The following is a 27,788-nucleotide window of genomic DNA, read 5'->3' on the forward strand; positions in this document are numbered from 1 at the left end:
CATAGGAAAATGACGGACACATAACGTTAAACGGTGCATCGTTGTTGAGGCACAGCGCGACATGGAACCAATGATGCAAGCAGGCTAGCTAGCTAGGCAGACAAGCAGGTAGGTAGCTAGACAGAAGCAGAGGCAACAGGAAATGCAACGTAGCTCAGAGCAAGACGAAACGCGAAACTAGTTCGCATGTTCGCCGACCACCGGCGAGTAATTATTGTTTCGTTCGTTCGACCCCATCTTCTACCCTGTCTTATCCCAGAAGGTGGGTCTCTGCATGCCTCCCTAAAAGATATGGTCCTGTCTACTGATGCTGTAGCGACATTCACCGCTCAGCCTTAGCTCCCTTCTTATCAGCCTAGTTTTGCCCCAGTCGGGCTGATCCTGACGATACGACTGACGCGAAGCGACCGCATCTGTGCTTTGTCGCGGCAATGCACCGATGCTGCTGCTGCTGCTGCTATTTTTTTATCCAATCTATGCAGTCTCCGTCACTCCTAGTTCACTAATACGCTATCGTTGGCAGAGGCATGACAGATATACCGGTGGTCGGCTTTAATAGACCGCCGCACAGAGTTTGATTGATCGATTGATCAATTGACGCCATGCAACGGCTGAGACTTTGCTACGCCCCTGTCTTGCTACTCCGCCCGCACAAAGATATTTTGACCCATGCGTAGTAACGAGGCTTCGGCGAAAAAAATATATCAATTAGTTGCAACGTATGGAAAATAGATGACATTCGAGACCATTTGAGTAGCTATCAGAAGCCGACCAGTTTGATGATGGTACTCCACCTGTCTGCAACAAGGATTAGCTGGATCCGCTTCTCAGAACTAGTTCTGGAAAGAGCGGTGCTTGTCTATTTCAGATGCGAGCAACCATAATTATATGGCCTGGGCGGACTTGTATACTTCAGCCGTGTGAGAGTGATTGGATAAAGTGGTCTATTAATGATATACAATTGCCGATAATAAGTTACTGTTACTGCATTAGGACCTATGGGCCGGGAAGGCGATGCGCTTAGCTAGCAAACAAATATGTTTAGCCTTGAGCGGCCAGCAGCTGTTGGCAGTGAATAACACTAAACATCAATGGCCATTATGTTTATCTGAGCGATAACACGCTGGTACAGTATCATCAGTGTCGAATAACTGATGTCCATGGAGCTGATTAGTGCTAATGGAAAAATGACCCGTCCATCGATCTGTTCATCGATACAAATCATGCTTTTATAAGCCTAAGAGGTCTCGCTTACAAACGTCGGCCTCTAGTTTTATATAGTTGCTCCGGTAGTGCGAGGCTTTTCGTACTATCGTAGCAAATATAGATGTGCACATCGAGCAAAGGCAGCACGAGCTTCATCCACTTTCTAACTATCTGTTGCTGGGTAGTCCCGATATTTTAGTTCGGGGAAACTCTATGCTAAGCCCCATATAGCATTTACGTTTATAATTTTCAATGCTGCTGGTCATCTTCCGTTCCCATGGGATCGGCAAATGGAACCTGTTGTTGTTGCTTCATTTACCTATCGCGAGTATAAGATAATAGTTACTATAGTGACAAAGTATCAAGTCAAAATGTCCGCTCTGCAAGAGCCAGCCTACTCTTTCATAAAATAAATGTTTTTTCTTTATGGAGAAACAGATTGCCAATTGGATGTGTACATAACTAATCTGCGGCCTCAGAATTCGTAACGTATATTCTCCAGTCTCGTTTAGTGATCGTCTGCAGGAAGAAGCCGTACCGGGTGGCGATGTAGAAAATGTAAGGTTCTATTCGATGTGTACACGATATTTCAAGGTTGCGCCGAATTGAGGTCGTCTAATGGCATATGCGGTTAGCCTGCCAATTCAATAATATCCAGAAACGATAAGCATTGAAAATTTATTATCTAATTATATATATGAAGTATAGTGAGCCTGCACGGTCTGGATCGCAGTAATAATGGTTATAAATGTTACGGCCTGTCTCGCCAACCTAATTTGTTTTACAAACAAACTCTTGTAGATAACTTGGCCGAAATTGTATGGTAACCCAACGCTCATCCAATACCTATTTATAAACCATTGTGTATAGCTTACGTATAGAAATTAGAAGACGTTCATAATTTATGGAACACGATATGGCGCAAATTACGTTGGGCAGCCTATCAAAACAAATCTAAGAATTGTTTGACTTCGTAAAAATAAAATATTTAAAAGTCACTTTCTTGCTACGAAAATTGCGCTTGAAGCGAACCAGATGGGATAAAATGTATCTCTTATTCATTCTCAGTTATAAGACAGTATTAATTATAGTCATAGTATTTTAATAAATCTCTTCACTCACAGGAACACGTAAATTACGGTACGGTAATAGAAAACTTTGTGTGAACTGGAAGTACTCTTTGTTAGCAACTTTCCAGATTACGCAAAAAGCACCTTCGTTAACCGATTTATTTGTCGATTAGAACTCCTCGTTCACCCATTAGGAAAGCAGATTTCCCGAAGATTAGCTGCCTATTTATTTAGCGATCCAGATATCGTGAATGACGAAGTAGCTTTTAAATCTTAAATCAAACGTGAACGTGTCCTTACGATTCCAGAAGATGTCAGCAGGTTGCAAGCTATAAGATACAAAAAAAATGCACAAATGGTGCTATCTATAACACCAAATGCGCGCCATCTTCACCGATTACCTGGTCTCAAAGATAGAATTTATAAAAACGTTGGCAAAATTGGATTTACTTAAACGTGCGTTACGGAACACGTTTAAGAACACATAAACGGTCAATTTTTTCTCACCGAATTTGCATATAATATATTTCCATGAAGTAATTAGACTCGCAGTTAGCACAGCATGAGAAGTTTTCTATAGAGAAACTTTCCGACAGAACTCTATGTTCCGTTCTAGTTATAAACTAAAAGCGTAATTTTTGTTACCATCGTGGTTGAATATCGTCGACCCTCTTGAGACTAGTCACGCAGTCTACGTCCTTAGCAGCCAAGGTTCGCTGCCTTGACCCTGATCCTTCGCATTCGAACGACCAGGTTCGGTAAAGGTCGTCTAAAAGCTCAATGAATGTCCCACTGGATGCAAACGTAACTCGTAATCGGCTCCTTCTATTTTCAACCAGATATAATTATTGAAGTGATTTAGGCAATGACCGAATACAATTCTATTTGACGAAGCTCACACTTCCGCTAGCCGTCACTGGGTTTTGATTGAACTGTGGACGTGGCAGAGCCCCCATTCTTTTCCCGTTTAGAAGATGGTAAACGCTCATTATATGACGCTGAAGTTGAAGAAAAATGCATCTTAACAGAAAGCAACCACCCAGATATCAATCTATTCGTTTTGAAAATGATTGTACGGAATCGCAGAAGCACTCACTCAAACTTTAAATGAAGTCGTCTTAGAGAAAATGTAACACAAAGCGTTGAAAATACGTCAGTCTATTTTAGCGTATCATATACGCACGTATATACATACACGCATACATCGAAATTGAATAAAACGCATTATTTTTTTCCCCTTTTCTCCGCAGCGTTTTATCACTGTCCTCTGTGGCAACCATCTTGATACATGTCTACTCATCACGCAAGATATCTTGCACTCACAGTCAGGCATAATCGCATTGTTGGCGAAAAGAGCAAGTCTACTCCTGAGCGCTAGGTTAGCTTAATCAATCCATTTTGCGTATTCATCTTGTTGCTCGTCTGTGTGTTTTTTTCAGATGTCCGAAAAGCCGCCGTTCAGAGCTTTGCTGTTACAGCTAATAATGCTGCTGCTGTTTACTCCGGCCAAACGTGACCGTCAACGGACTCGGACGGTCGTAACGGATGGAAGTCTCCATAATATGAAGATGTCGATTAATGGAGAAAAGTTCTTGTGTGATAGCTCCCGGCCAAGGAGAACGTAGACATACGAAAATGTTTTGAACTTCCTCCACTACAGAGTACGTACGGCATTGCAGGCTTAGTTCTTTGTCTGTTGCAACTGCTTCGGTAGCTGTTCCCATCAGTTCTCAGTACTTCAAACCTGTAACTTTCAGCCGCCGCCTGTCTAACTGACACTTTACTGGCCGACGTAGCGATATATATATATAGAAAAAGATCTAGCTAAATAGCATACTTGTACTAACGTTCAAAGGTCATTGAGCAATCCGAATAACCATCATAATATTCCTACTATTGCCATTGTTTTATTAATCTATACGGTTGAATTCCAATAAACTTCTAAGTAACTGAACATTGTTTGGTTTACGATTAAAACGAACCGTGAATCACCAAACAAAATAGCTCGAATCACCTACTTGTTAAATTTTTGTTTTTAACCTATTTGTCCTTATCACGTTCTATGTAATAGAGGGAAAGTGAATAGAAAAAGAAAAATGTATTATAGATGCTTTCCTGAGAAGTATAATCCTTACAAAAAAACACCACTAAATTAATTAATTTTCACCCTAATAGTATGTAGGATATTAGGTGGTCGCAATAGTTCGACAGCTCTTGTCGTTAGATAGCTTCAAAGTTACATATCTTAATATGATTCGGTGTTGGTACTATTTGAAAGCTGTCGTAGATGTCTTAAATACTAGATTGCCTTTATTCAGATTTAAGACAGCGTCTCGAAAATGAGTGAAATTTTTACAAAAGAAAAATCGCTATATTTTACAGTCTTACTGCCACAAAAATACTAATTCTGTCTAGGCCCTCAAAAAATGCGTGCAATTTATGACTGGGAGAAAACAATCCAAACAATGGTCCTGTCGGTTTGATCCTAAAAATTTCAATGTGAAGAATGCTTTTCGTAGTAGTGGACCTGTTCTCTACAAAATTATTACGGCAGCAGAGCAAGAGTGACCCGTGAATAGCCGGGATATCGCCGAGGATGTCTGAACATCCACCATGAAACAGTTTCAAACCATTTGGTGAAAGCTGACTATAAACCGGTGCACGATATTTGAATGCTACATAAATCACGATAAAAAAAAAAAGAACACAGTAGATTCTATCCATCCACGAAACTCTATAGAAGCATCGAGCCATCTCTGAAGAGGGGGCTATTTTGCTATAGTGATGAAAAATTAGTCTAATGTGGCAGTGACGGACAAAGTTATCGGCCAAAACCTAGACACACGCCAAATAAGGTGATTGTGTGCTTAATGCAACTGAAAAGGAATCACGGAAAGGCGTCGTCGTTCACCGCGAGATTTTTGCAAACCTTTGACTACTCGGTAAAAGTAGACATCATGATTGGCAAGTTTTAATGTATCCACCGTATACCCTGAATCTCACATCATCTGTTTCAGATTCTGCAGAAATTTCTTGATAGTGGTACTTGAGTTTCTGTAAAAAGATGCAAAGCTCACTTGTAGTAGTTTTTCTCCCAGGAACCGCAGACGTCCCACAGGGACAGTATTATGGTATTACCAGAAAAATTGCGAAAGACCATCGATCAAAGTGGCGCATATTTTAATAATACTGTTTTAAAATACAAAAAAATATTTGTTTCAATTTTGGCTTTAAAACCGTTCATATTTTTTCCAACATATAGTGTGTTCACGGGCACGCTATTATATGCATAATTTACAAAAAAGGAGAGTAAGTTTGATGGGCTTGTGACAAGACGGATCGTGATTTCGAAAAGGATAGCCAGGTACAAAGAGCCTGAGGTCTAATTTCTGATCACTATGTTACAGACACACTTTACGTGAGATAAAACCAGTAAATTTTAATTTGATACTTTATCCAGTTAAAAAGTCTAGAAATTTCGTCACATTTACCTGTTAAGGGGGTCATTGATTTTCACAAACCAGTTTTCTTAGCAAGTCTCTATGGGGACCGGTTGAATAATTATTACATATCGTACACACTCGGCGTGCTTATTTTCTGTGAACGCAACTCATTGAACAACACGTTTCACAATAAAAGAAATTCTAACTAAGTTTCCAAAAGAGTATTTACAAACTAGACTTCCGAACCGTCATATTGAATCTCGCTAAAAGAATAAAGACGAATATTAGAACGCGCGTCTTATTAGTGCTACTAGTAAATGTTTAAAGGTATTACTATGTTCGAAAAAACCAATCTAAGTTACTCAATGGAGAGTAATAACAATCGTAGTCTCAGTAAGTAAATGTAATTTATACTTCTATACAGTTAATTTTGGCCAATATTATTCAAAAGAGCAATTGCATTATAGATCTATGTATGTTGCGTCGAACGCATTCGCTGACCTTCAAACGTCCGACCCAGAGGGTGCAAGATGTATCTAAACAAGCACAGAATGCAGCGAGAGCTCCATGAAGAGAAACGATTCCACTTTGGCGAGTCAACGAACCTCGGTTGAAGCTCATGTCGGGTCATCGTTATACTTCACACGAAGTTATAATTGTATAAATAACCGTTCTCATAATGCACTGAAAATAATTACCAACAGATATATGTAGTAAGATCTCATAAAGAGGGGACCATATCTCCAGCTCCTCACGCAATGACTCGTTTGTTCTACTGGCTGTATGCGTCACTTTTACTCAGCCAAAACACATAGATACAAATGTGATATTAATCATAGATTGTTTTATTATGAAATTTTGGAGAACGCAAGGCCTGACTTGAATTACGCCCCTTTGTTACTATCTCCATGAACTAAGCTATGTTTCTGCTTGAGATGAACATTTGTTATTGTCGTCTCATCTGTAGTTTTTGTGAAGACACCTTTACGATACGTTAATATCGAAGGTTCAAGAGATCGATTAATACGAGCTTCGCGATTAAGGACGGAAACGAGCAGGCTATGTAAAAGTTTTTGTGCTTGCGCTGGCTTTTATAAAAGTTCCACTATTGAGTTTACTGTGAAAAAAATAGATATAAAACAATTTTTTGAATTCTCAGATAAGCTTCCAGAAAGGGGTCGATAGTGACCGGTTGAGAGCCCCGAATGAAGGTGTCGATCAAAGTTCCCCAGGTTAGCGCTGACCGAAGTATTAATTTTCGCAGTCCTGAAAAATTTGACAAAAGGGGAAAAACTTAAATGACCAAGGAATATCGTAAATTGTAACAAAAAAATCTGGTTTTTCGAAAATTGTAACTTGAAAAACTAGCGAGTTTGATTTAAAAGTCTACTTTCACCCTGCATGCTCGATAGATTTTAATCGACTACTACGTAACTCTGGGTTTAGATATCGTATCGAAAGGATTGGTATTCAAGAACCACTGGAATTTTATTTTCTAATTGTCACTAACCTCTAACATCATCGTCGACTAATAGTAAGCTTCCCACAACTTCACAAAAGCAATTAACCCATAACCAAAATTAAAAAAAAAAATTAGGCGTTCCATAATCTGAGAATTACTAACACACTTCCGCTAATATCGTTACTAAAATTGCTATCTATTGGTGAAAACCAGCAAATAATAGACAGACCGCACAACAAGCAATGCTATACCAAGTGAATGCTGCTTCAAGGCCAGGCGCGCTCTTGATTCAATTTTCGATTGAAGTTTGCGTGTACTCAGTCGTGCACATTGTTGGTAGCTCAGGTTGAACACAAACGCTGCCTCTCGTCCCATACACCTGTATGTAGCTATAAATATTATGCAGGCGCCTATAGCGTGACGATACTGACATTCCGTTCCCACAATCTGATTTGAGTTAGCACAGGATTGGTACATGGGCGATTCCTATATGAACCTGCAAAACAGGTAATATTTCAGAAGGTGTACAGATCTTTGGCTATCCCGGCATGCAATGGGAGTTGGGAAGCAGTATAAGAGTATCATCACCGCTCGTCTGTTAATCGGACACACGAGCCGTTTCAGTCCTTTTTCAATGTCTTTCTTCTGGACTGCCTAAAGACGACTGGCTCTAATTATTACGCATGTTTATGCACATGCGTGCGTGTAGGCATCTATAATCATATTATTACATATTGCAACTGTTCCAGTGACATCGTTTAGTGGTTGGGAAGTTTTAACATCAACGTTTCAGGAAACGTCCATAAGCCCTTCTCAGTCTGACGTAGTTTACTCGAAAGAAATTTTAGGAGACAAATTCGATTTGAAGTATACGACGCGTTTAGACTGATTCAATGATCCAGCTTCTTCCTATGAGGTATGTCCATGATAAGGTTAAGAGGGCTCATTAAGAAGAACGAATCCTAACTTGAATTGTTCTGACAAGGCATAATTTTTGGGTGCGGTCAGTGTAGTTGACCTACTTAAGGCACAATCTTAGTGAATGCCAAAAGGCATTAACAGCAAAACCTGCATTCGCATCCTTTGGTACCATCCTTAACGGTGATGACAGTAACAATAATTACGTCATTCTGTAATCGGCGTTATTTTCTATTCTGTAGAGAAACAATTCGATTCAAGGCCCACGTCCGTATCTGTATGTTACAAAACGTCTCGGACGATTTTCTTTTCGAAATATTTAGACGCTTGCATGACAGTAACCGATTGGCAAATTATATACTACATCTCATGGGTAACACAACTGCATTTGAAGTAGGTATGAGGTTCACGATTGCCACTGTTATAGCTGGACAACGAACGACCAATACAGCAGGTCGTGTCAATCGGTAATTGTGCTCTTCGATATTATAGCCGTGACTACTACCTGAAATTCAAGAACATATAAGTCATCTACCGAGCGACGTTTTTCTTTAGTTATTGCTTTACAGAGCGTTTCGTATAAATTGGGACTAATCTTCTGTCGGTTGCATCGATGTGACTACTTTTTCTTTTGCATATGCCAGAGGAACATCTTTCCCAAACGAGCGTTTATTTAATGCAACTGCTATTTGCCTATACCTAGACTTTAATTCGGGTCCTACATCGATCACAGATAACTTCCGAAAATTCCGCTTGTAAGCTCGTGAATAGTAAGTGGCGTGTAAGTTCATCAAAGCCTCGTTTAGGCACGCCAGATGCAGCATAAACCTTAACTGCTTTTTAAAAATTTTACATTGACTAGGCGTTAGGGTTTATTTTCTCGGCGAAATTTGCAATAGATACACCTGAAAACAACCGCTCTTTTTTGCACCAGTATCAACGCAAACGGTTTGTTGTCATTCACTTAGATTGTCAAGCCCTTTCAAACCAATCATTCTGGATGTTCGAGTTTTCTCCGCGGAAATTCTTCCTAACGTTCTTTTAAACCGCATGGAAGCAGGTAATATGAGGTCGTTGGTTCACGAAAACGAAACAAAAAGTATCTTGGAGAGGGCTCATCCGGGGTAAAGACATTGAAAATTGGCTAACCTTTGCTCACGTTCTAAAACGGGCATCCTGTATTCATCATAGCAGGTTATACTAGTTGATTTGAAAAGAATTGGCTTCCTTCCGTAATCCCTGTCCACCATAACAAGCGACCCGCCAAAATGTATACATTTTATCTCGATGATTACATCCTAAAACTATATATATAAAAATATGAAGTTACTGATATAAAAAAGGCTACCAAACTTTGCAATGTACTAAATTGTTGCTTTATCTCAATCTCCAATGTTTTAACAAAAAATTGACCTCCCTGCTTGGACCCTTTATATAGCACTCATAATTATTTAATTAACTTAAAATGGAAATTTAATCAGTTTTTTCGAACTTTGGACACGCGTAGAGAGGGGTGGGGCTACGAACCAGACAACGATATGGGCCCTGTACTCGACGGATACTCATAGAGAAACTTTTTACCTTTTGCAATTATAAATAGTACCTGCCCCGACTGTGGATTTCTTAATACTGCCTGTTCTGTTAGTACTACTGTATTGACTATTCCATCGAAATTCTCTAGTCTACACCTTTAATCTCCTTCCCAACCGACTGATAATTGCTAACGCAAAAAGTAAACTTTGGATAGAAAAAAATCCGAGTGGATTTTGGCTACAAATCGCAATGGCATCTTCTATATATATGCGAGACATCTAATATTTTTAGGCGTTATATTTGTTTGCTCTTCATAAAAAAAAAAACAACATTTCTGCGAATGCAAACGCTTCAGAGATATAATTGTTCCGTTCTGGAGTCTCTCGCAGAATTTCCTATTACGCTGTATTATTCATAAACCTTCCTTGCTATTTAAAGCGGTTAAAAAGGACCACCAAACGTTTTGATACAAATCCATCCCCTATTTTTATTTATACTTGTAACAGGCTCAGATAAAACAGGTTATGTAAAAATGAACCACTCCGATTGATCCTGCGGAAAGCTTCTAAGCCTCATAAGGTACATGGTAGATTACGCCTCTTCCACCTTTGTGTAAAATACTACAATTATGAGGTCACTGAATATTCACCAAAAACTGAAAAATCCTGAGTCCTCAAATCGTAAAGCTTTAAGCAGACGAAACAGTAGAACGTGCAAAGCAAGATACATAAAAGGCCAGCAATACGAAGTGCGTTTTAAGGTCTGAAGAAATAAGTCATTAGCGATTGTAGGCCGCATAAATGTAACCTTTGAGGTTCGTAGAATCATCCTAGGATTACATGCGATCAAACACCTTATAGGCTGGTTACATTATTATTAATTAGTGGCTTTTTGAACAGGTAAGCACAAAGCTAACTACAGATGAAGCAAATAGTGTACAAGTAATGCGCCAATTCAACAGATCCAGTTGGTGCTAGAACGGACTCTGACAATGCGAAGATACATCTCCATATGCAAGCTTTAGACGAACATAAAAGACAATCACGTTTTTCGCCATCACGATCAATTAGTTCCTTTATTAATAAGTTTTTTGACGACTGGTTTAGACCTCGAGCGTGTACAAAACGGTCACACCACCTACGTCAATGTGTGGTAGCCTACGTTCCATATATATATGCATGTATAATGCATAATTATACACTATTATACATTATACATTTGTTCGTAGGCTTGCGTATGTACATATGGTTACAACAATACGAGTTAACAAAGCAATAATAACTATTTTTTTCAATTATATCTATATATATATATATATATAATTACTTAATTATTTAAATGTTTGTCTTAGGTTACGCAAAGTTTGGTCAACTTTCTTTCAATTTAAATAGCCATCAAGTTCGCAGCCAAGGGAAGGAATCGGCAGAGAAAATATTCTCTCTGTTGCTAAACAATACTGAGCACGAAGGTTCGTTAACTGTATATAACAGATTCAATGGAACTAGTAGGTGAGTCGGACATATTTGAGTGCAAATGCCAACTTATTTATAATGGTTGTGTGTGATATAATAATGTTGTTTCAAATCATTGCCAGAAATATAGCTTTTCCTCTAAGCCATGAAATGGCCAGTGGTCGAAAGGGATGTCGCAGACAACTAAGCTAAATTAACTGCGCAACTTTGTTTGTTAGAAAATGCGAAGTGGACGGAACGTCTACAATTGGGTATCACCGGTTTTATAGCTGGTGTTTCTCTCACTGCTAGGTACATCCTTTGTGGCCGCACCAATCGTCGTCTCTACCCGACGCAAGTACTTCCTCACGTACTTTGAGAGGAGGTTAGGGTTTACGGATCGAGGATCGTTTGTCCCGAACACGAGAATCGAAAGAAGCGCAACGATAAACGTCACCGAAAAACCAGATATTGGCACTAGCAGATGTGAGATCTTTGTGGCGGCTCGCTGAGATGGTGGCCAAGGGCCTGATGTTTCCGTACTGACTGTCGTGGCATTCATCAAGACCGTGCTAGCAGAGTTGAGCGTAGGCGTCGTACAACCGTCGATTGACGTAGTAAGTTTCTGTCCATCATCAGATGAAACGGCTGAGCTCACAATGTATAGGCAAACTGCCTGTCCTACTAGCAAACCGAGGAGGGCGGATTTACCATTCACATGTGGTAGAAACATGCCCAGGGCAAACACTGCAAGCAGCGGGCCGGACAGGGCACCGGACATCGCGAATGCGGCTTTAATCAGATTACCTATTGATCCTGCAAGAAAGGCTAACCCGACCGTTAGGAAGCCATATGTAGCCGCTGAAAATCATAATACCAGATAAAACGCATATCACTCTTATCAGCTTTCACAATATATATGTATATATATATATATATATGTATATATATATATATATATACATAAGTTGAGTTCTGCTACATATATATATATATATATATATGTAGCACATTGCTACGACTGAACAAGAACCTTTTACAAATAATTAAATGATCGTTTTGGAAATTATAGCCAATGTTTAGTTGTACCTGTTCTACTACTGGACACATTTATAAATTAGCAGTCATTTTTCCTTTACGCAGTCTTGACCCTTACTTATACGCTATGTTTCAATAAATACAAAAAAAACCACACTCAAAACTGGGCAATGGGAAAACAAAAGTTATAATTAGCAAAATTGCCATTAAATGAATGATCTCAACAAACCCGCAGTTTTCGTTACGACGATTGGAGGCAGAGGCAACTTTGCAAATTGAAGAAAATCTTCATAGGCAACAGCGGCCAGCGAGTTGAAGCCGGATGAAAGCGTAGATAAGGCTGCCGAGAAAATCACTGCAACAAATAGGCCCGGCAGGCCAGGGATACCGCCTAATACCTATAGGTGGAATAACGCGAAAATGAGCCACTGTAGCACTATGACCAAAGCACAAAGCGAATGTTGTGCCTTATAAAACTTGTAACACGGCGATTAGGTGAATTCTAGTGAATTTTACAAGAGCCCCACGTGATCCGGATAAAAATTATGCATTATCCTTTAATGCGCCCAGCTTTCGCATAAGAAATAATGTAAACATAGCCAACAGAACAGATGAAAATACGTGTCTCTGTGTTGTGCTTGCGTCCAAATCGAGGGCTTTACGTAAGTTATTACACAAAATAATAACTAATTGGGAGGACCACCTGAAATCTTGTAGATTACTTATATGTGGAACATACTTTATTTGGCGCAATTTTTCAATTATTCGCTCTACTACCTCCATCACAAAGTAAGGCATCAGCTGATCAGGGCTATCGATTCGTCTGGCCTGAAGCGGATCGCAGTCGTAATAGTTGGCATATATGACCAAACCTGAAACAAATTACGACTACAACTGTCATTAAGATGTACTCAATTTCGAAACAGAGTGAACGTTTACGAAAAACACACGCAAGAGTAAATGTTTTTACGACCACGATCGCTATCGATGTGCCCCACCTGGGTACACGTATCGATGGTATTACATACCGTGTGTCAATTGATATACCATTTCTGGGCCCACGCTCTCTGAAATGTAGAGGTTAACGACGACTCGCATCGACGTTAAATAGCCGCAAAACATAGTTACCAACCAGCAAGACATCCCAGCGAAATGTTGAACATCACCCCAGGAATGTTACAGTAGAGAGCCAATCTCGCTTTTTTTAGCGTAGATACCGAACAAAAACGTTGCACCTCTGTCTGCGAAGTCCCATACGAGCCCAACCAGACCATCGTGGTACCTGCAATCACCAAATATAAATACAAACTATATTACTAATATTGCGGCAGACATAAATAACGAGGCCAAAGCGTACTGAAAAGATAATCGGGCTGTACAGACAGATAATGTCGAATAACTTCATCATCTAAATTAATGTCATCTCTACGTTGCTGATTGGTAGACATTGCGATTTAAGCAATGACACACCTTAGGGGTTCGAACTTTAGAATGTGTACTTTATTTTCAAACAACTGCAGACGATTCGACTTAAGCTTACAGGGTGCTACGCAACACATTACAGACCAATGAGAACGTTCCAAAGCACTGTTCCCGAACTGGGATCCCATTGAGTGTTGAAGAACTGCAAACGACCACCCTCATTGGCGATACGGAATACCTGAAATAACGCCGATCGCTTACTACTAAATCACAGCTCATTCATTCAGCGCATCGTTTACGCCAGAAAGAACTTACCCAATAAAGCATCAATAGGCTGGATATAAAACCATAGTACTGGTAAGATCGTATTCTTTGTTTATTTTAATTCGCATTGCTACGAATTCGTGCGATCACAGCGCCAGCCGACTTTCTTGAGAAGACCACTTTTGATCTCTTGGACATATTAGATGTCATTTCAGTGCTGTGTCCCAGCTGATATTAGAGTCTAGACGTTCTAGATATTCACGATCAAGAGCAGCTAAGTTGCGAACGGTCGATCTCGTATCTTGAACTTCTTCTGTTCGAGAAGGCTCCCGCACTAGACGCTAAACCACGTGTTTCTATGGCTTTATCAGTTATCCAGCTGATGGGATCATAAAAAGGATTAATTATCCTCCCAAGTATGCTATATATAGAACGAGACGGACCGGCGATCACTGTCCGAGTTCTTGTCCACTTGGACGCACGCTTTGGTAGCATCGAGAGAAACACGCATTAGTTGTTTGATCTGCTACCTAAAATTTTTCTGTTATCGCTTTATAACGATATTGACGTATAAAGACGCAGCATTCAATCCTTTTAGAATATGCATTACGTTTTTGCTAAAATTTCCTGTTTCTTCATCCGTACCTCTCTTCCTGTACACATCTGTATTTTTTCTGTATAGGATGACAAATATTGTGATGGATGGGTTTCCATTTTAGATGAAATGTTCACCAGTAAATATACTAAGTCACATCCTATTGAATACGTTCCAGCTGAAATATTACTGCATCGCCTTGCTAAATATGAGCACTTATGTTCATTAAATTCCTTGAAAGTAATGCCGGTATCGCGCTTGGTCTATCTGACACTATCTGCATGGTTTCTTTCGCTTCTTGTGCGGTGCTTTTCTTGTATCCCAGTATTCTCCGACGTTCGTCGTATTGATAAGTTTTCTTCATGCTTACAGCGTTGTACACCATTCATATCTGCCATTTCAGGCCGGTAGAATTTTACGTCACCTCTCGCTGTCGTCTCCTACAGACGTTGTCTTCGGCTCGTAATGATCCCCAGAAGCACGAAGTACGTTTCTGTTAAATGCAATCACGTTGCCCTTTGTTGGTATTCCGAATTTTATGTTTCTTCCTATAGGGACTTCTGAGTCATGTTAGGTTAAAGCTGCCGACAGCAGCCCGGTCTGGCGATAATTATATTGGGTTAGGGTCTTTTGTTGTTGTTTCTCAAATTCCCTGCGCGCTATATTCGAGTATATATCGAAACTTATCCTTATCTCGTAGGATAGTTCCGAGTAGAATTCCGAAATTCGCATTATCGTCCATCAAACTAACTATTGTTCATCTCATTCTTGCCGAATACTAGTCACACTTGTCTTGGCTCCCTTTTTTGGCTTCTTGTAGTTACCTTGAACCATAGTCTGACAGTATTGTGATCGGTTCCTTTATATGTGACCTTGATGTCATCCATTAGCATTTTCTCTACTGAGCTGAAATACTCGCTGCAGCATCGTATGCGGCATAAAACAACGTCTCTCGTTGGGTAGATTTTTTTTTAAAATGTTTTCATTGTATCTGTTACTATTAGTCCAAGTTAGAACGCAAAACATTGAAGAAACCTCCCCCTATGATCTTTCTTTCTGAAAAGGCTGAGTATGAGAATTCCAATAATCATTTCCTAGAACATTTAGGTCTCTCGTATTCTGGCGTTGCATAGGTCCTAAGCTGCTTCATTGCTTTTGCGTTGATTCGACTTACATGTGTATATCAATAAAAGGACCAAGGTCTGTATGCCTGCCTTGGCAATAGGAGCGACTTAGTCTTCACTTTTATCAAAATATCCAGTGGGGTCTTTATCCGATGTCAGGATACAGATTCTCATGATAGACCCGGTTCAGATTCCAAATTGTAGATTCGATCCCCTCGACCGACATCCAGCTAACATGCAGAATGTTGCCTCCCTGGTAGACTTTTCCGCCTCCGGGTTTTTATTATCTCACCACTTGATCCGACCTCTATCCACTATCGTTGTACCCGTGACTGTTATTATGTTCACACCCACACACGCGCACGCATACGTTCTAAGGTTAGACTAGCTTTCAGCCTAGGCATGCCATGGTTGCACTATATGCCGTTTGATTCAAGTGGCTGTCTAGCGAGGTTATTCGCCTTCTCCGAAGCTGGGCATGTTCCTGTTGAATAAATGTACACTGATTGCACGTTACTCTCGAACACGGCAAAGCCTTCTCTGTCGTGCGTCTCGCATTACGATAAACGACTAATATTTGTACCGTCATTTGATAGAATATTTTTTTTGTTGTTTTTTTATTTATTGTTACGCTCTATAATCAGGTCGAGCCGTTGTTAATATAGCGCCTTGAAGGTCCATTTAAGAACACTTCTTTTACAATAGAGTAATCTGGAGATTCCCATTTGTTACTTATATGAGAGCGCTGCAAGCGCATTGGTACATGAGACCGATAGTAATAGAGTCGCGAAGAAAATGTTTTTATTGAGGACAACAGAGGTAACTGCGTAACGCACTCTTCTCACTTATTTTCAAACATCGAAGAACCATTTTCTCAGTAGTATTGAAAAAGCTCTTTTGTGTATTCTAGCGCGATCACCGTATCTCGTGCAAAATCACTTACCTCACTAAGTCCTCCAGCCTTAATGATCCCAACGATGCTCAAAGCGACCATTCCAAGCACCGCAATAGACATTTGCATGACGTCTGTCCACACCACAGCTTTGACGCCACCCTGGTTCAGGGTCATAAAGTAATTAATAATGCATACGTTATCCTTATCGATGTTTTCCACTACTAAAAGCTATTTTTTGCTGGTGTTGCATGATCATAAAGTCGTCTTTATAATCATGTAACATCTATGAAAAATAGCTTTCTGTCAAAACAGCAAGAGTGTATGTGTAATGAGTTTACATCGTAGTACTAGCATCGTTCGAAACAGCTCTGAAAACCTTTCTGGTTACACTCACAAGGGTTGTGTAGAAGGTACATAGCAAGCCAAGTCCTACAATTGACGTCCATAGCGGTAGGCCAACTACAGGCTTAAGGGCTAAAGATGGACCATACAACACGACGCCCATATACAAGAGATTATTACATGTGAACGATACTGCACCAAGAACGCGAACCCAACGATTGAATCGGTATTCCAGGTACTGAAAAAGAAAATTCACAGCAATTGACAATAAAGAGCACGCCCGCGAAATCCCCTCGAAATTTTCATAAACCAATTAGGGTTACTACCTAACGGTATAGAAGGCCGTCTATACTAGGAAAATGTAGATTTACTGGGAAAACGAGCGGTGTGGTGAAAATAGTAATCGCAATAGGTGTGCAAAGTATGTCACGCACCTAATTTCTTTACGCAAAAAATATACAGTAGCTTTGCAGATAATGTATAGATCATTTAAGCACCGTGTGCTGTAGATGCTTTGTTCCTGCTGAAGTATACTAAAAGAACGATAATACCAAAGCAAACCCTGGGTGTACAATCCGAGTATAAAATTGTTGAGGAATCTGTATTTTCCGATAATAACTTTATACATTTAGTCTGTAGTGTTTCGAAAGCTAATAAATTAAAGTGTACATTACTGTGCATTTATCCCAGCGAAGTATTTTAATGTATCCACATCAGCGGCGTTGGCAGCCAGATAAGTGATAATTGGCGGCACATTTTCTTTTATTTGATTTTTATAATGTCATTACCTTAGCGGAATTTTATGTGTTTTCAACTCGCCTGTCCACGCAGCATGTTTTTGAAATAGTCCGCCACAAGCTCGTTGTATTAATTTGGATTACGTTTTCTTCATTCGAACTCTATATAAAAGGTAACACTGTGAAAATATCAAGGTCTAAACAGACGTTGCGTACGTAAAAATTATACACGGCTATGGCATCTGGTAAATAACAAGCTGCACCATGGTAACCGTTTGTATCTTTTTAGTCTATCCCTAATGTAATCTTCCCCATACACTTAAATCAACCGCGATTATTAAAACGGAATCCTGACATATGCGAGCCTTAATTACGTCATTACGATCATTTCAATTAATTTTATGCTTCACTATCACGTCTTATCGGGTTATTTTCAACAGATAATACAATCCGTTTTTTAAGGCTTTGTAAATCGACCTTTGCTGTATGGGTACTAAAGATAGGAAAAATATTGTTCAAAGATAAGCCATCGTAAAAGATCTTTCTTTTGTTCTTCCTTTTTAACTGTAAATTGCGTCGGCACGCGTACTTAATATACATCGTTACCATCTATATAGAGATTGCGACTAACGGCCTGGCATTGTTAAATCTTATGACTAGATTTGTGGCCAGAAAATCGCGTGGGCTTAAGAGGAATAGGTTCCTCCACTGCCGCTAAAGAGCACAGGCTTTTTTTGTTTAATAGAATCTAGGCCTCTAAGTAGAATAAGCAGCCACACAGATGTCACGATACTGCGAGTAATAGTTTGTGAGACGTTTGTGCGTGATAGGGGTTCACGTATAGAACATTTACTACAACTGCAATTGGGCTAATTCCTTCGGGTTAATTGAACTGTTCCCAATTTTAATCCGCAAACTCATCGTTAACGGCAGAGGTCCTCTAGGCCACATTTAGATAGAGTGATACAATTCACTATGTAGATATTTTCAAAATGACACATACACGCTTTGAACGTTCCTCACGGTCCCGACAAAATGCAAGATTATGAAACCGCTGATCTAAGTGACAGAGCATCAAAGCTGTTAGACTGTGTTGTGGATATCAAAGCACGCGGCTTAAGACGCTGAAACATTTTTTCGTTCATAAGATACGGTAGCGTTATTTACAAGAGTTGTCCGGTTAAGAAGCTTGTGACGACAACCCCTAGATCCTGACATACATAATATAAATTGGTGAAGCCGCCTTCGAGGCAAAGATCTTTATTACCATATGTACAACCGCAATGTTAAGTCGTTAGAGCAAATTAGTAATAGTAATATATCGTTTTTTTTTTTTATGTAATAGTTCTTCAATATATAATCATTTCATTATGATCTTTGAAAAAGGTTTGGATATTTAATGGCGCCATTATACTAACCGAATTGACAGACGTGAGTTTGAGATCGTACAGGACGGGCAGAAAGAACTCGCCAGCGATAAGATTTGAGATGGCCAGGCCAAAGATGGCCGCCCAGTATTGTGTTCCTCGGTAGAACATTTCCGATGGGTAACCCAGGTAGGTCGTAGCACTTTGAAAGGAGGCCATCAAGGACATGGATACCGGAAAGGCACCCAGCTGACGATTTGCCATAAGAAATTGTTTGTTGTTCATTTTTTTGCGATCCTGAAAATGTTCGACGTTAGAACTCTATACGGCCCGCTAAACCAATGTGTTGAATGAAATACGTCATTGACAAAGTAGATTTCCCAAAGCTTTGGCTGTTTGTCATTGTGTCTTGATATCCAACCATCCTTAAGATTCGAAAAAACTCTACATGGAAGCTATAAAGGCTCATCACCCAAGCAAATTGATTTCGCTTCCTAATTTAACTGTCACGTTAGACAATTAAGGTGACGTCGTTACCGTCCAGAGCTCTCCTTACCTTCCAGGCAAAATAGATACCAATCAAGGAAGAGGATGCCAGAACAGCAATCATCATGACATAGTCGAACCACGTAAAGCGGTTCGTCATGTCATGTATTGACATTGGTCCATCCATGACGAAGTAGTGGGGACTGAGAAGTTGTCTATTTGCTGAGGAATGCAATACAAAGGCTTAGCTTTACCTAAGTTTGCCTTTTGAAGACTATGCCCGGTATTCGCGACGCATGATACCTGCAAACGTAAGGTTTAGAATAACGCCATTAGAACAACAACAACAAGTTCTCGCTTATCTCCTGATCCCAACACCATAGGAATCATAACGTTGGGGAGCATAAACACATATAGTGAGCTGTGCATCTGGACGCGGACTTGTCCTTGTGACTTCTTTCTTAGACATTTTTTCATGCATTTGTTAAAGCTACCACTTTCAGTTTAATAATAATAATTTTATTTATTTGATATAATCACCGGTCAATGCAATCAGCCACAATGTGAGGCCTAAACCGCTCACAAGCTCGTTTTAAATGCTTCCTTTGCAATAGTAGTCATTTCATAGTATATACGTTCAATAGTATCATAATTGTCATGTCAAAAATCGCTCAGTAACACTTCATACACAGCTGAGCTGTAAACGGCGTTGTGTACTTATATTTTTCAGCTACGTATTTTGCACGGATAGATTAGTGTAAGCTGTTAAATGATATAACGTTTTAAGCCTTGCGTCCGCTATTGCCGCCAGACATTCCATAGGACCGCTGGCTGGCTCCCAGCGCAAAACAATGCCTGTCGATGCCCAGAATCGAACCCAGACCACAACGTGTCTCTAAAATGAATAGTTAAATTCGTTACCCACTAACCTACCACTGGTACGAAGCTTTTTATCTCAAAGACGTTAGATTTCCCCTTTTCACTTCAACTATTTATGGTCACACAACAATTCATAGAACATGCAGATAAACCTTTTAAATAGCACGTTCACCATTCCAGACTAGCACTCCGAACAAAAGCATTCATCGAAAGTTCGATTTTACTCATTATAAACACGCCTTCTAAATCCGTTAATTTCGAAAATAATTATTTATTTTTATCAAAGAAGGGTCGAAGACGACCGGCCGTTTCATTTCGTTCGAGCAAACGGCATTGATCAGATCTCGTGATTGTACTTGCCAAAGAGAGCATTTGTCTTACTCTAATTATATGCGACGCGTATCTGAAGCCTTCGATTTACCATAGAACGACCTCCGTACTTTCGCGCATGTTTCGATACAAGTTTTTTTTTCTTAAGAAATAGTTCTGGCGCAAGGGGAACGTTTTGGCCTCCAATATTTGGAGACAAGTAAGGTGGTCTAAGCTCAAAATTGGGCACGGATACGCTCCTTTTTGTGCTCATAGCCAGTTATCTGAAGGCTAGAAACGTATAGGAAAATCATTTGTAGCATGGACGTTTTTGCTTGCCCGCGCACCCTGCCGTTCGTCGCTCTGTAGCAGTCTACGACCTCGTGTACAATGGTACGAGGTGATCAATGCATTTATTTCTCGTGTGTTACAAAAAAAAAGTTCTTTATGATTTTGTTTTCACTTCTCATACCTCAGACGGCGATGAGTCCGATATAATCTGTACAGTATCACCAGCGGTGAGCATGGGAAGACACGGAGGTGTTTCTCGAAATTGTTTAACTTAAGCCGGCTATTCAGATGATTGCTAGTTCTAAATCTAGCACAGTTTCATTGATATCGCCACTCATCATCTGCTACAGCGCGAAATGTGTGCCACACGACGAACAGCTGTGGCCATTTGTAGCTGACACAACCGTACAATGGCGGCTGTCTGCGGTCGCTGGACAAATATCGCGGTTGAAACAACTTTTAACTAAAAGCGTTAAGTCTCGTAGTGATAAATGCGCGACGCGCGTGCATAGATGAAAAAAAGGACTCTTTGCACATTTTACACGAGAGACAGATATCATAACTGGGCTATACAGATCAATGTTTAGGTTTGTAGAAAGATACGCTGGTGTAGAAAGCTACGAGTACTCCACTAGAAAAGCATTAATGTAGGTTTTTTATTGAAAGAGTACTTGTTTGCGTGTAGTATTTGGCTGAAAAATTGCTTTTTGGATGTTGGATAGCATCACGAGTAATTCATTGGCTATGAAATAAGTTTAGTTCTTTAGCTGATGATTTGCTGTACCTGCGAATAGATGCTAACCTAATGATATTTACGTTTCTTATAACTGCAGGATTCGTCAAAATTGGTCGAGAAGTTAAGAAAAAAAGAAACTATCATCTGCATTTTCGTCTACCTTATGCTTTCAAGTAGTGCAACGTCTGGAAATCATCGTCTGCAAACGAGCTGAGAAGATGATACGGATTTTACTGAAAGAACAACTTTTCATTTCGCAGTCCTGTAACACTATGCATTCTATAGACACTTCGAATAATTTTGGCTTTAATGCTACTCGTATTGGCAGAAAACCAAATTTTATAGAGAGTGCTAACGTCAACTTGGTTTTTCTTTCGAGTCGTCTCTATTTGCTTTGTGATAAAGGTCAGTCGGATTCAAACAATAGAACTTCATGATTCTGGTAACATACAGAAAATCCTGATAATTTAAATTAGAGAAAACACAATCTCGATGAGATTGATTTAGCACAGTTATTACAACGTTTCTAGTATTGGTAGAGTAAGTAGAACGGTTTTATCTTAATATTTTCGTCTTCTACTCGAAATGAAACAGTTGGATCAATAATAGTTTAGAGGCCGACAAACGACAAACAAGATAATTTAATCTCAGTTTTATTGCTTTTACTTTTTCTGATTACAAATAGTAGTTTAGAACTAGAATAATAACTTCTAGTAGCAACGCCATCGCCGTGCTAGAAGAATGATCTGTCGCTTTCGGCGCCACCGATAAACAGGCCTCTGGCAGGTGTCACTATTTCAGGCCATTCGTGAAACTCGTCAACATGTACGACATCGTATAATCATAACAGTTGTTGATATCCACGCATGATTTTTTGCTCTAATTTTTTTCATTATTTTTAGCACAAAATCCCCCCCCCCCCCCCCCCCCCGAATAGTTAGTCATGAATATGAAAACAACAAACTGCCCATTTACCTGCCCCATGTATTATATTATTCGGCAACTACGCGGGCCACAATACAACCTGCGAGAGAATTCAATAGGTGGGCGTGACTGACCTAAAAAATCAGGCACATTGTTGATCGTTTCAGGAGACCCCTTCGGCTGTAAAGTTTAGGTAAGGCTTCCTTTTGAAAGCTGTACAAATTGTAGTGGCGCAACGACCACATCTACACACAACAAACTGTCTCTACTTTTAGGAAGCATTACTTCGAACGTTTCAATCTCGATATTTCATCTGATAGAATAGTTCTGGAACAGACGTCACTGTTAAACGTCTTCCAAGCTTATCGCCTATTCCAATATGGAGAAGTGTGGACTTTCGAAATAGAAATGGTTGGCCATAATATTTATATAGACTCAATGCGGCACTGTAATTTACTATTTTTTTCCTTTGAAGGTAAGACTAGTTTTTTTTTTTTTTCTCGATTATTTATCGTTTTATCTATGGATGTGTTAACGTATAACTAGACACTATAAATAATTCGATCACAGATATTTTGCACTATGTGCCGCTGGCTTGGCTTGAACCAGCGTCTGCTAACTTTTTCAAGCAGCCGCGCAGACATTGCCGGAAATAGAAATTGGATCGTTGTTCTATAATTAATGTCGTATTATTATTATTATTATTATATAGTACACGGTGACAGAACTGCCGTTTGGTTTCTGGATCTGAGGTGAGCGTTTAATTATTAACAAAAAATAGCCCAAAAAGGAAAACTTTTTGCTACGAAATAACGCTGAGCGAATGGTTTTGAATCGAATTGTTTTTCCACTCAAGCGCTATTGCCGGCAAGGTATGTATGAAGTTATTGGTGGTTATCAAAAAGGGACATAAAGTAGGCTTCTACAAGTAAGAACCAGCGTAGCCAATGGAGACGATTAAGATAGGAAGCTAGTAAGCATTTTGTAACAGACTTTGGCCGGTGAAAAAGAGACACGTGATTTTCACACGGCAAACGGTCAATTTTGCTAGCAGTGCACGTTCCAGAGGACGTTTGTAGTTGTCTGTTTAGCAATGGCTGAAATACTATATTCAACTATGATTGGCTGGATCGAGGCTACAAACTATTATCCTATACGGCTCCATCCCCTGTTTACCTCGTCCCATGTTCCAGCAATAGGGCTTCCACTATAAAGGCATGTTATGCCAGTTCCCAGTGATTTGAAAGGCAGCCCCGGCTGTTGCCACTTTACCGAACCATTCGCATATTACCAGCCACAGCCTGAAATATTATTGAGGTTTACAGTGAACTACTGCGCGCCGGTTTCAGCCAGCAGGATTATCACTGCCCCGATGCTGGAGCATATCTGTGTGAATAGGTTTGCAAAGGTCGTCTGGAAGAGTGGCGCGTACCAGTATACATGGCCATGTGTCATGAATCGTCTCCCACACATACTGCACACGCATGCACCGTTCATTACAGACACACGTCTATAGCTAACATGACAAGGTGGGCCAACATAATGTCCATGGTGACAATTTAAAATGTATGTAGGCCACTAGGGAGTTTGGTCCGGTTTTGTATTTTTCAATGGGAGAAAGTCATCAGAAGACTCTCTGGCATATTCTCTGCGACGTTAAATCACTTCCTTTCTGCTTGATCAATTTGAGTAAGTGCTGTGTCAGTAATTTACTTACTTGTAATAATTACTGATTAGGAGTGGTGCTTACCAATATATCATGTAATCAAAATTTCATTTCACCTGTTTCAGGGTCGTTTGACATTCGTATTTGTTTAGGATTCAGCTTGGACAGAATGGCTGTTTAACGGAGATTTACAAACCATTGCTAGGTTCGTTTCTAAGAAACTTGCAGAATATCACGTATCGAAGTTGTCGATAACTTTGCTGTGAATTCCCGTTTTACTTGATTGAAAAGTAACTTCGTATCTTACAATTCAAATTTCTTCACGATTTAGACCTTCTAGGTGTTTAACGTTATTCTTTTGTGCTACGACCCGTGTTAGACTATGGTTCTAAACATTAACTATAGTTTTGTAGACCTATAGGAGAGATACGATGTAGCCTTTAGATTGCTGTTGAGCGTTCCATCAAAAGGCCCGTCCCAGTACGAAACGAAATGTCTATGCCTACCACCTAGGCCTACGATATAGCCTGTCATGTATTACGTACTGCGAAGTTCAATAGCGTATCTCGTTCATCAGTTGAGGTCTTTTACTGCTGCTACTTGTTTTGCTTTGAGCAGAATTTTATCAAAAAGCTTGCAGGTTGACTGTCCTGACTAGTTGGGTTACTGTCGATAGGCATGAAGTTGCAATTTATGCCCTCTCTACTGCAATCGAGACCTATCCTTACCTCAGAACTTAAAACATCTTTTTCCGAAGCAGTGAATTGTAGGCACTTGAAATAGAATTTCTCCAGTTGAATGGCCCGACACTGATTGGATAATTAGCGAACCATATGTATGCATGGTGCTGCCAACTGGCCAGTATCACTCAAGTGTTCGGTCCACTTCAGGCGTTGCCGTGCTATTGCACTCAATTGTTCCTCGTAGTTTGGGATCAAAAACCCACACATAGATGTTAAAGATCGTGTTTGGTCTTTCTCCGGCAAAGGGGCACGCCTTTATATCAACAGCAGTGTTTTACCTATTACTGATATTAGGAAGACACTTATGCTCAGTGATATGACATAAACAAACGATGATAGTAGAACAGCGTTCTAACTCACTATATATATATATATATATATATACTATACATATACTATATATTTTCCACTTGATACCATCGAACGTTATGGTTGAAAGAAACATACATTCGCGGAGCGAATCTGCGTATAAGTATTTTATGAGTCCGGCAGTCTGACATGCGTTTTGATTGCAAACATCACAAAATAAATTAATTGGTCTGATAGCATAGATAAATTAGCGACCCTTTTTTGAATGTTATCTAATACAGTTCTCTACTCTAAAGCTTCATTGCAGAGGCATGTAGTTCGGCAATGTGAATAGAAGTTTGTCTAATTAACAACAATAATCAGTGTCCCTAGCACAAGTTAACTCCGTGGCGGAGCAAAAGTCAACAACAATGAGACTTATCACTATAACGCACCAAAATCTGCTAAAAAAAAGTTTCGCTTCAATTTCCACTTTGCACCTCTTCAGCCACTGATGGCCAGACACGCTCAGACATATTCGGATGCATATGCACACTAATTATCAGCAGGCAGTTTGGTACAAGCCGCAATCCCATCACTGTCTCCTGGACTCTTTTGCTGCATGGACAAACGCACACAGTTGCGAAAACCAGGCGATCATAACGATCTTTCCAGCTTTTGGCTGTTTGGTACTACTAGTCATGCTACTGACGCCGCCATGCAGCCCGAGTGTCAGTGTTACTATACGACGTGAAATCGAGCCGACAACCAGTGATTTTCTGGCCACGCGAAGAAAAACGGTAGACTAATTCCGTAAACACTCAACGTACAACACCTTCTGATAAAGTTATAATAGAACCGCGCCACAGAGGAACTAAAGGCTGAGGACGATAACCACAACAAACGATGCCGATTGCTACGAAATGGGCTGCCGGCAAATAAGCGGCCCTTGTTCGGGTGGAGAGTTAAACGCTCTCCGTCTGGCAAAGGAGAAGAGACAGGTAGTTGGAAGTGCTCCGTCAGAATGACAGACATAAGGACACATGAGATGAACATCGTAATGAGCGGTACATAATTAGTGCTTGGATGAGGGACATACGTTACCTATGCTGTTGACGGCGATGGTGGAAAGGGTCAAAGCGGGGAGAAAAGACGAAAGCGGCCAAACAGGCACAATTTCCCTCGCCAAATTAAAGAAGCCGGAGTTCAATCCTATCCAACGTCGCATTTAGGCAGTCACTTGACACTGTAGGGGGCGACAACAGGAAGGACCCGTAAGCAGGGTATGAGTACGGGGGAACGGCGCATACTAGCGGGCCGAAAAAATTTTAAATGACATTAATGCAACTGACAATTAAATCGTTATCTGGCAATAAACAACACAATGTGCAAGTATTCTTATCAGTGGGCGGCATACGAAAAGCGCCAGAAGAGTCATTGTCAACCCGGCTAACGCACGCGGAGCATTAAAGTTAAGAATGACTAACCCCGGTAAACGAATACACATTTGACGTCAGACGTAACGCTTAGCCGACGCATACTTAGACGGGAGAAGAAGTCAATGAAGCAGCTTTTTAAGTGCTGAAAAAGTTCAAATAAATAATGTGTAAAGATGGTAAAAAAATGCATGACAACATCTCCAGATCGAGCACAACAAATCGTATACAGAATCAATGTATTACGTGACACTTTTGACTCGGATCTCAGTTAAATGGTTTCTCTTTTGAATCGCGCCACTCAAATCAGACCGGAAATTTAACTCCTGCTGGTAGATACTATCCGGTTAACAGTTCTAGGGTCCGTAAACTAAGCTAGCTAAATATCGCTCTGCCCTTGAATGATCAGCGATGTATTATCGGATATAGGCTAAATACGCCAGCAGTTAAATATGCTCGAGCAGTGTTACTAGCGGCCAAGTTGGAGCACTAATTTTGCCAAATGATCCAGCGTCCCACATCATGTTCACTAAAAACAAACATTAAAAGGCACTCGATTTAATAGCTGATAAATAGCCGTCTATAGAAGTGTTCATATATTCAGCTCTGGTGGGCACTTCTTCGTAAGTTTTGTTTATTATTCGTGTAGGGTGTGTTTGTAGGAGTCAGTATAAACATATCAGATTTCCCTATATTTTAGGTTGATTTCTGAACGTAATCGCCTATGACACATTGAAATCAATACAATACTTTCATGTTTGTCAAATTAAAACGAACAAAACTCGATTGTGCCGGTATACTCATTTTTTTTTTATTTCGACACTAAAATAAAAGCTAACCTATATAGGAGTATTTGTTGTTGTTTAGCGTAAACAAAAAGTAGGTATCAGTTTCACATTGAAGCGCATTAATTTTGTGTATGGAAGCTTTTATGGAAACACTAAGAATCTTCATCCTGTTATCATCTATATTGACTATTGACTCTGAAAGTATACCATGAGTTTGAATTAAAAGTTTATCTTGAAGGATTTTATCTGTGGCTGTGTCTCGACTAAGTAGGTAGAATCGGTTCTTTAGAGATGATGTTTTTTTATTACGGGGTTGACGATTTACCTTTACTCTCTGTATATCGGAAAGTTCCACATTTGAACCGAAAACTATTA

At 39.9% G+C, this 27,788-nt stretch overlaps 1 protein-coding gene and 1 long non-coding RNA gene across 4 annotated transcripts; one reads left to right on the top strand and one right to left on the bottom strand.

Moving 5' to 3' along the window:
- The first annotated feature begins 4 nt into the window (after window positions 1–4).
- Window positions 5–25,900, top strand: LOC111255593 (uncharacterized). The gene is made up of 4 exons (XR_002675565.2): window positions 5–108; window positions 3,716–3,937; window positions 21,666–24,181; window positions 25,507–25,900. It is a non-coding gene; the product is annotated as an uncharacterized LOC111255593 (long non-coding RNA).
- Window positions 10,679–25,785, bottom strand: LOC111255589 (sodium-dependent multivitamin transporter-like). 3 transcript variants are annotated; one of them, XM_022817708.2, is made up of 10 exons: window positions 25,645–25,785; window positions 19,424–19,656; window positions 18,919–19,164; window positions 16,816–17,001; window positions 16,470–16,580; window positions 13,688–13,781; window positions 13,254–13,403; window positions 12,899–12,993; window positions 12,351–12,519; window positions 10,679–11,944 (listed from the first exon to the last, which is right to left on the bottom strand). In XM_022817708.2, the coding sequence occupies exons 2-10, from the start codon at window positions 19,538–19,540 to the stop codon at window positions 11,346–11,348; spliced, it is 1,767 nt and encodes a 588-aa protein (XP_022673443.1). In that variant the 5' UTR covers window positions 19,541–19,656; window positions 25,645–25,785; the 3' UTR covers window positions 10,679–11,345. The 3 variants fall into 3 exon arrangements, with proteins under 3 accessions (XP_022673443.1, XP_086834334.1, XP_086834333.1); XM_086978208.1 differs by lacking the exon at window positions 25,645–25,785 and adding an exon at window positions 21,014–21,197 and having other exon boundaries at window positions 19,608–19,656; XM_086978207.1 differs by lacking the exon at window positions 25,645–25,785 and adding an exon at window positions 21,014–21,197.
- Window positions 25,901–27,788: the final 1,888 nt, after the last annotated feature.

The sequence above is a fragment of the Varroa destructor genome, unplaced genomic scaffold (assembly GCF_002443255.2).
Source record: "Varroa destructor unplaced genomic scaffold, Vdes_3.0 BEIS01000001.1, whole genome shotgun sequence".
Lineage (NCBI taxonomy): Eukaryota > Metazoa > Arthropoda > Arachnida > Mesostigmata > Varroidae > Varroa > Varroa destructor.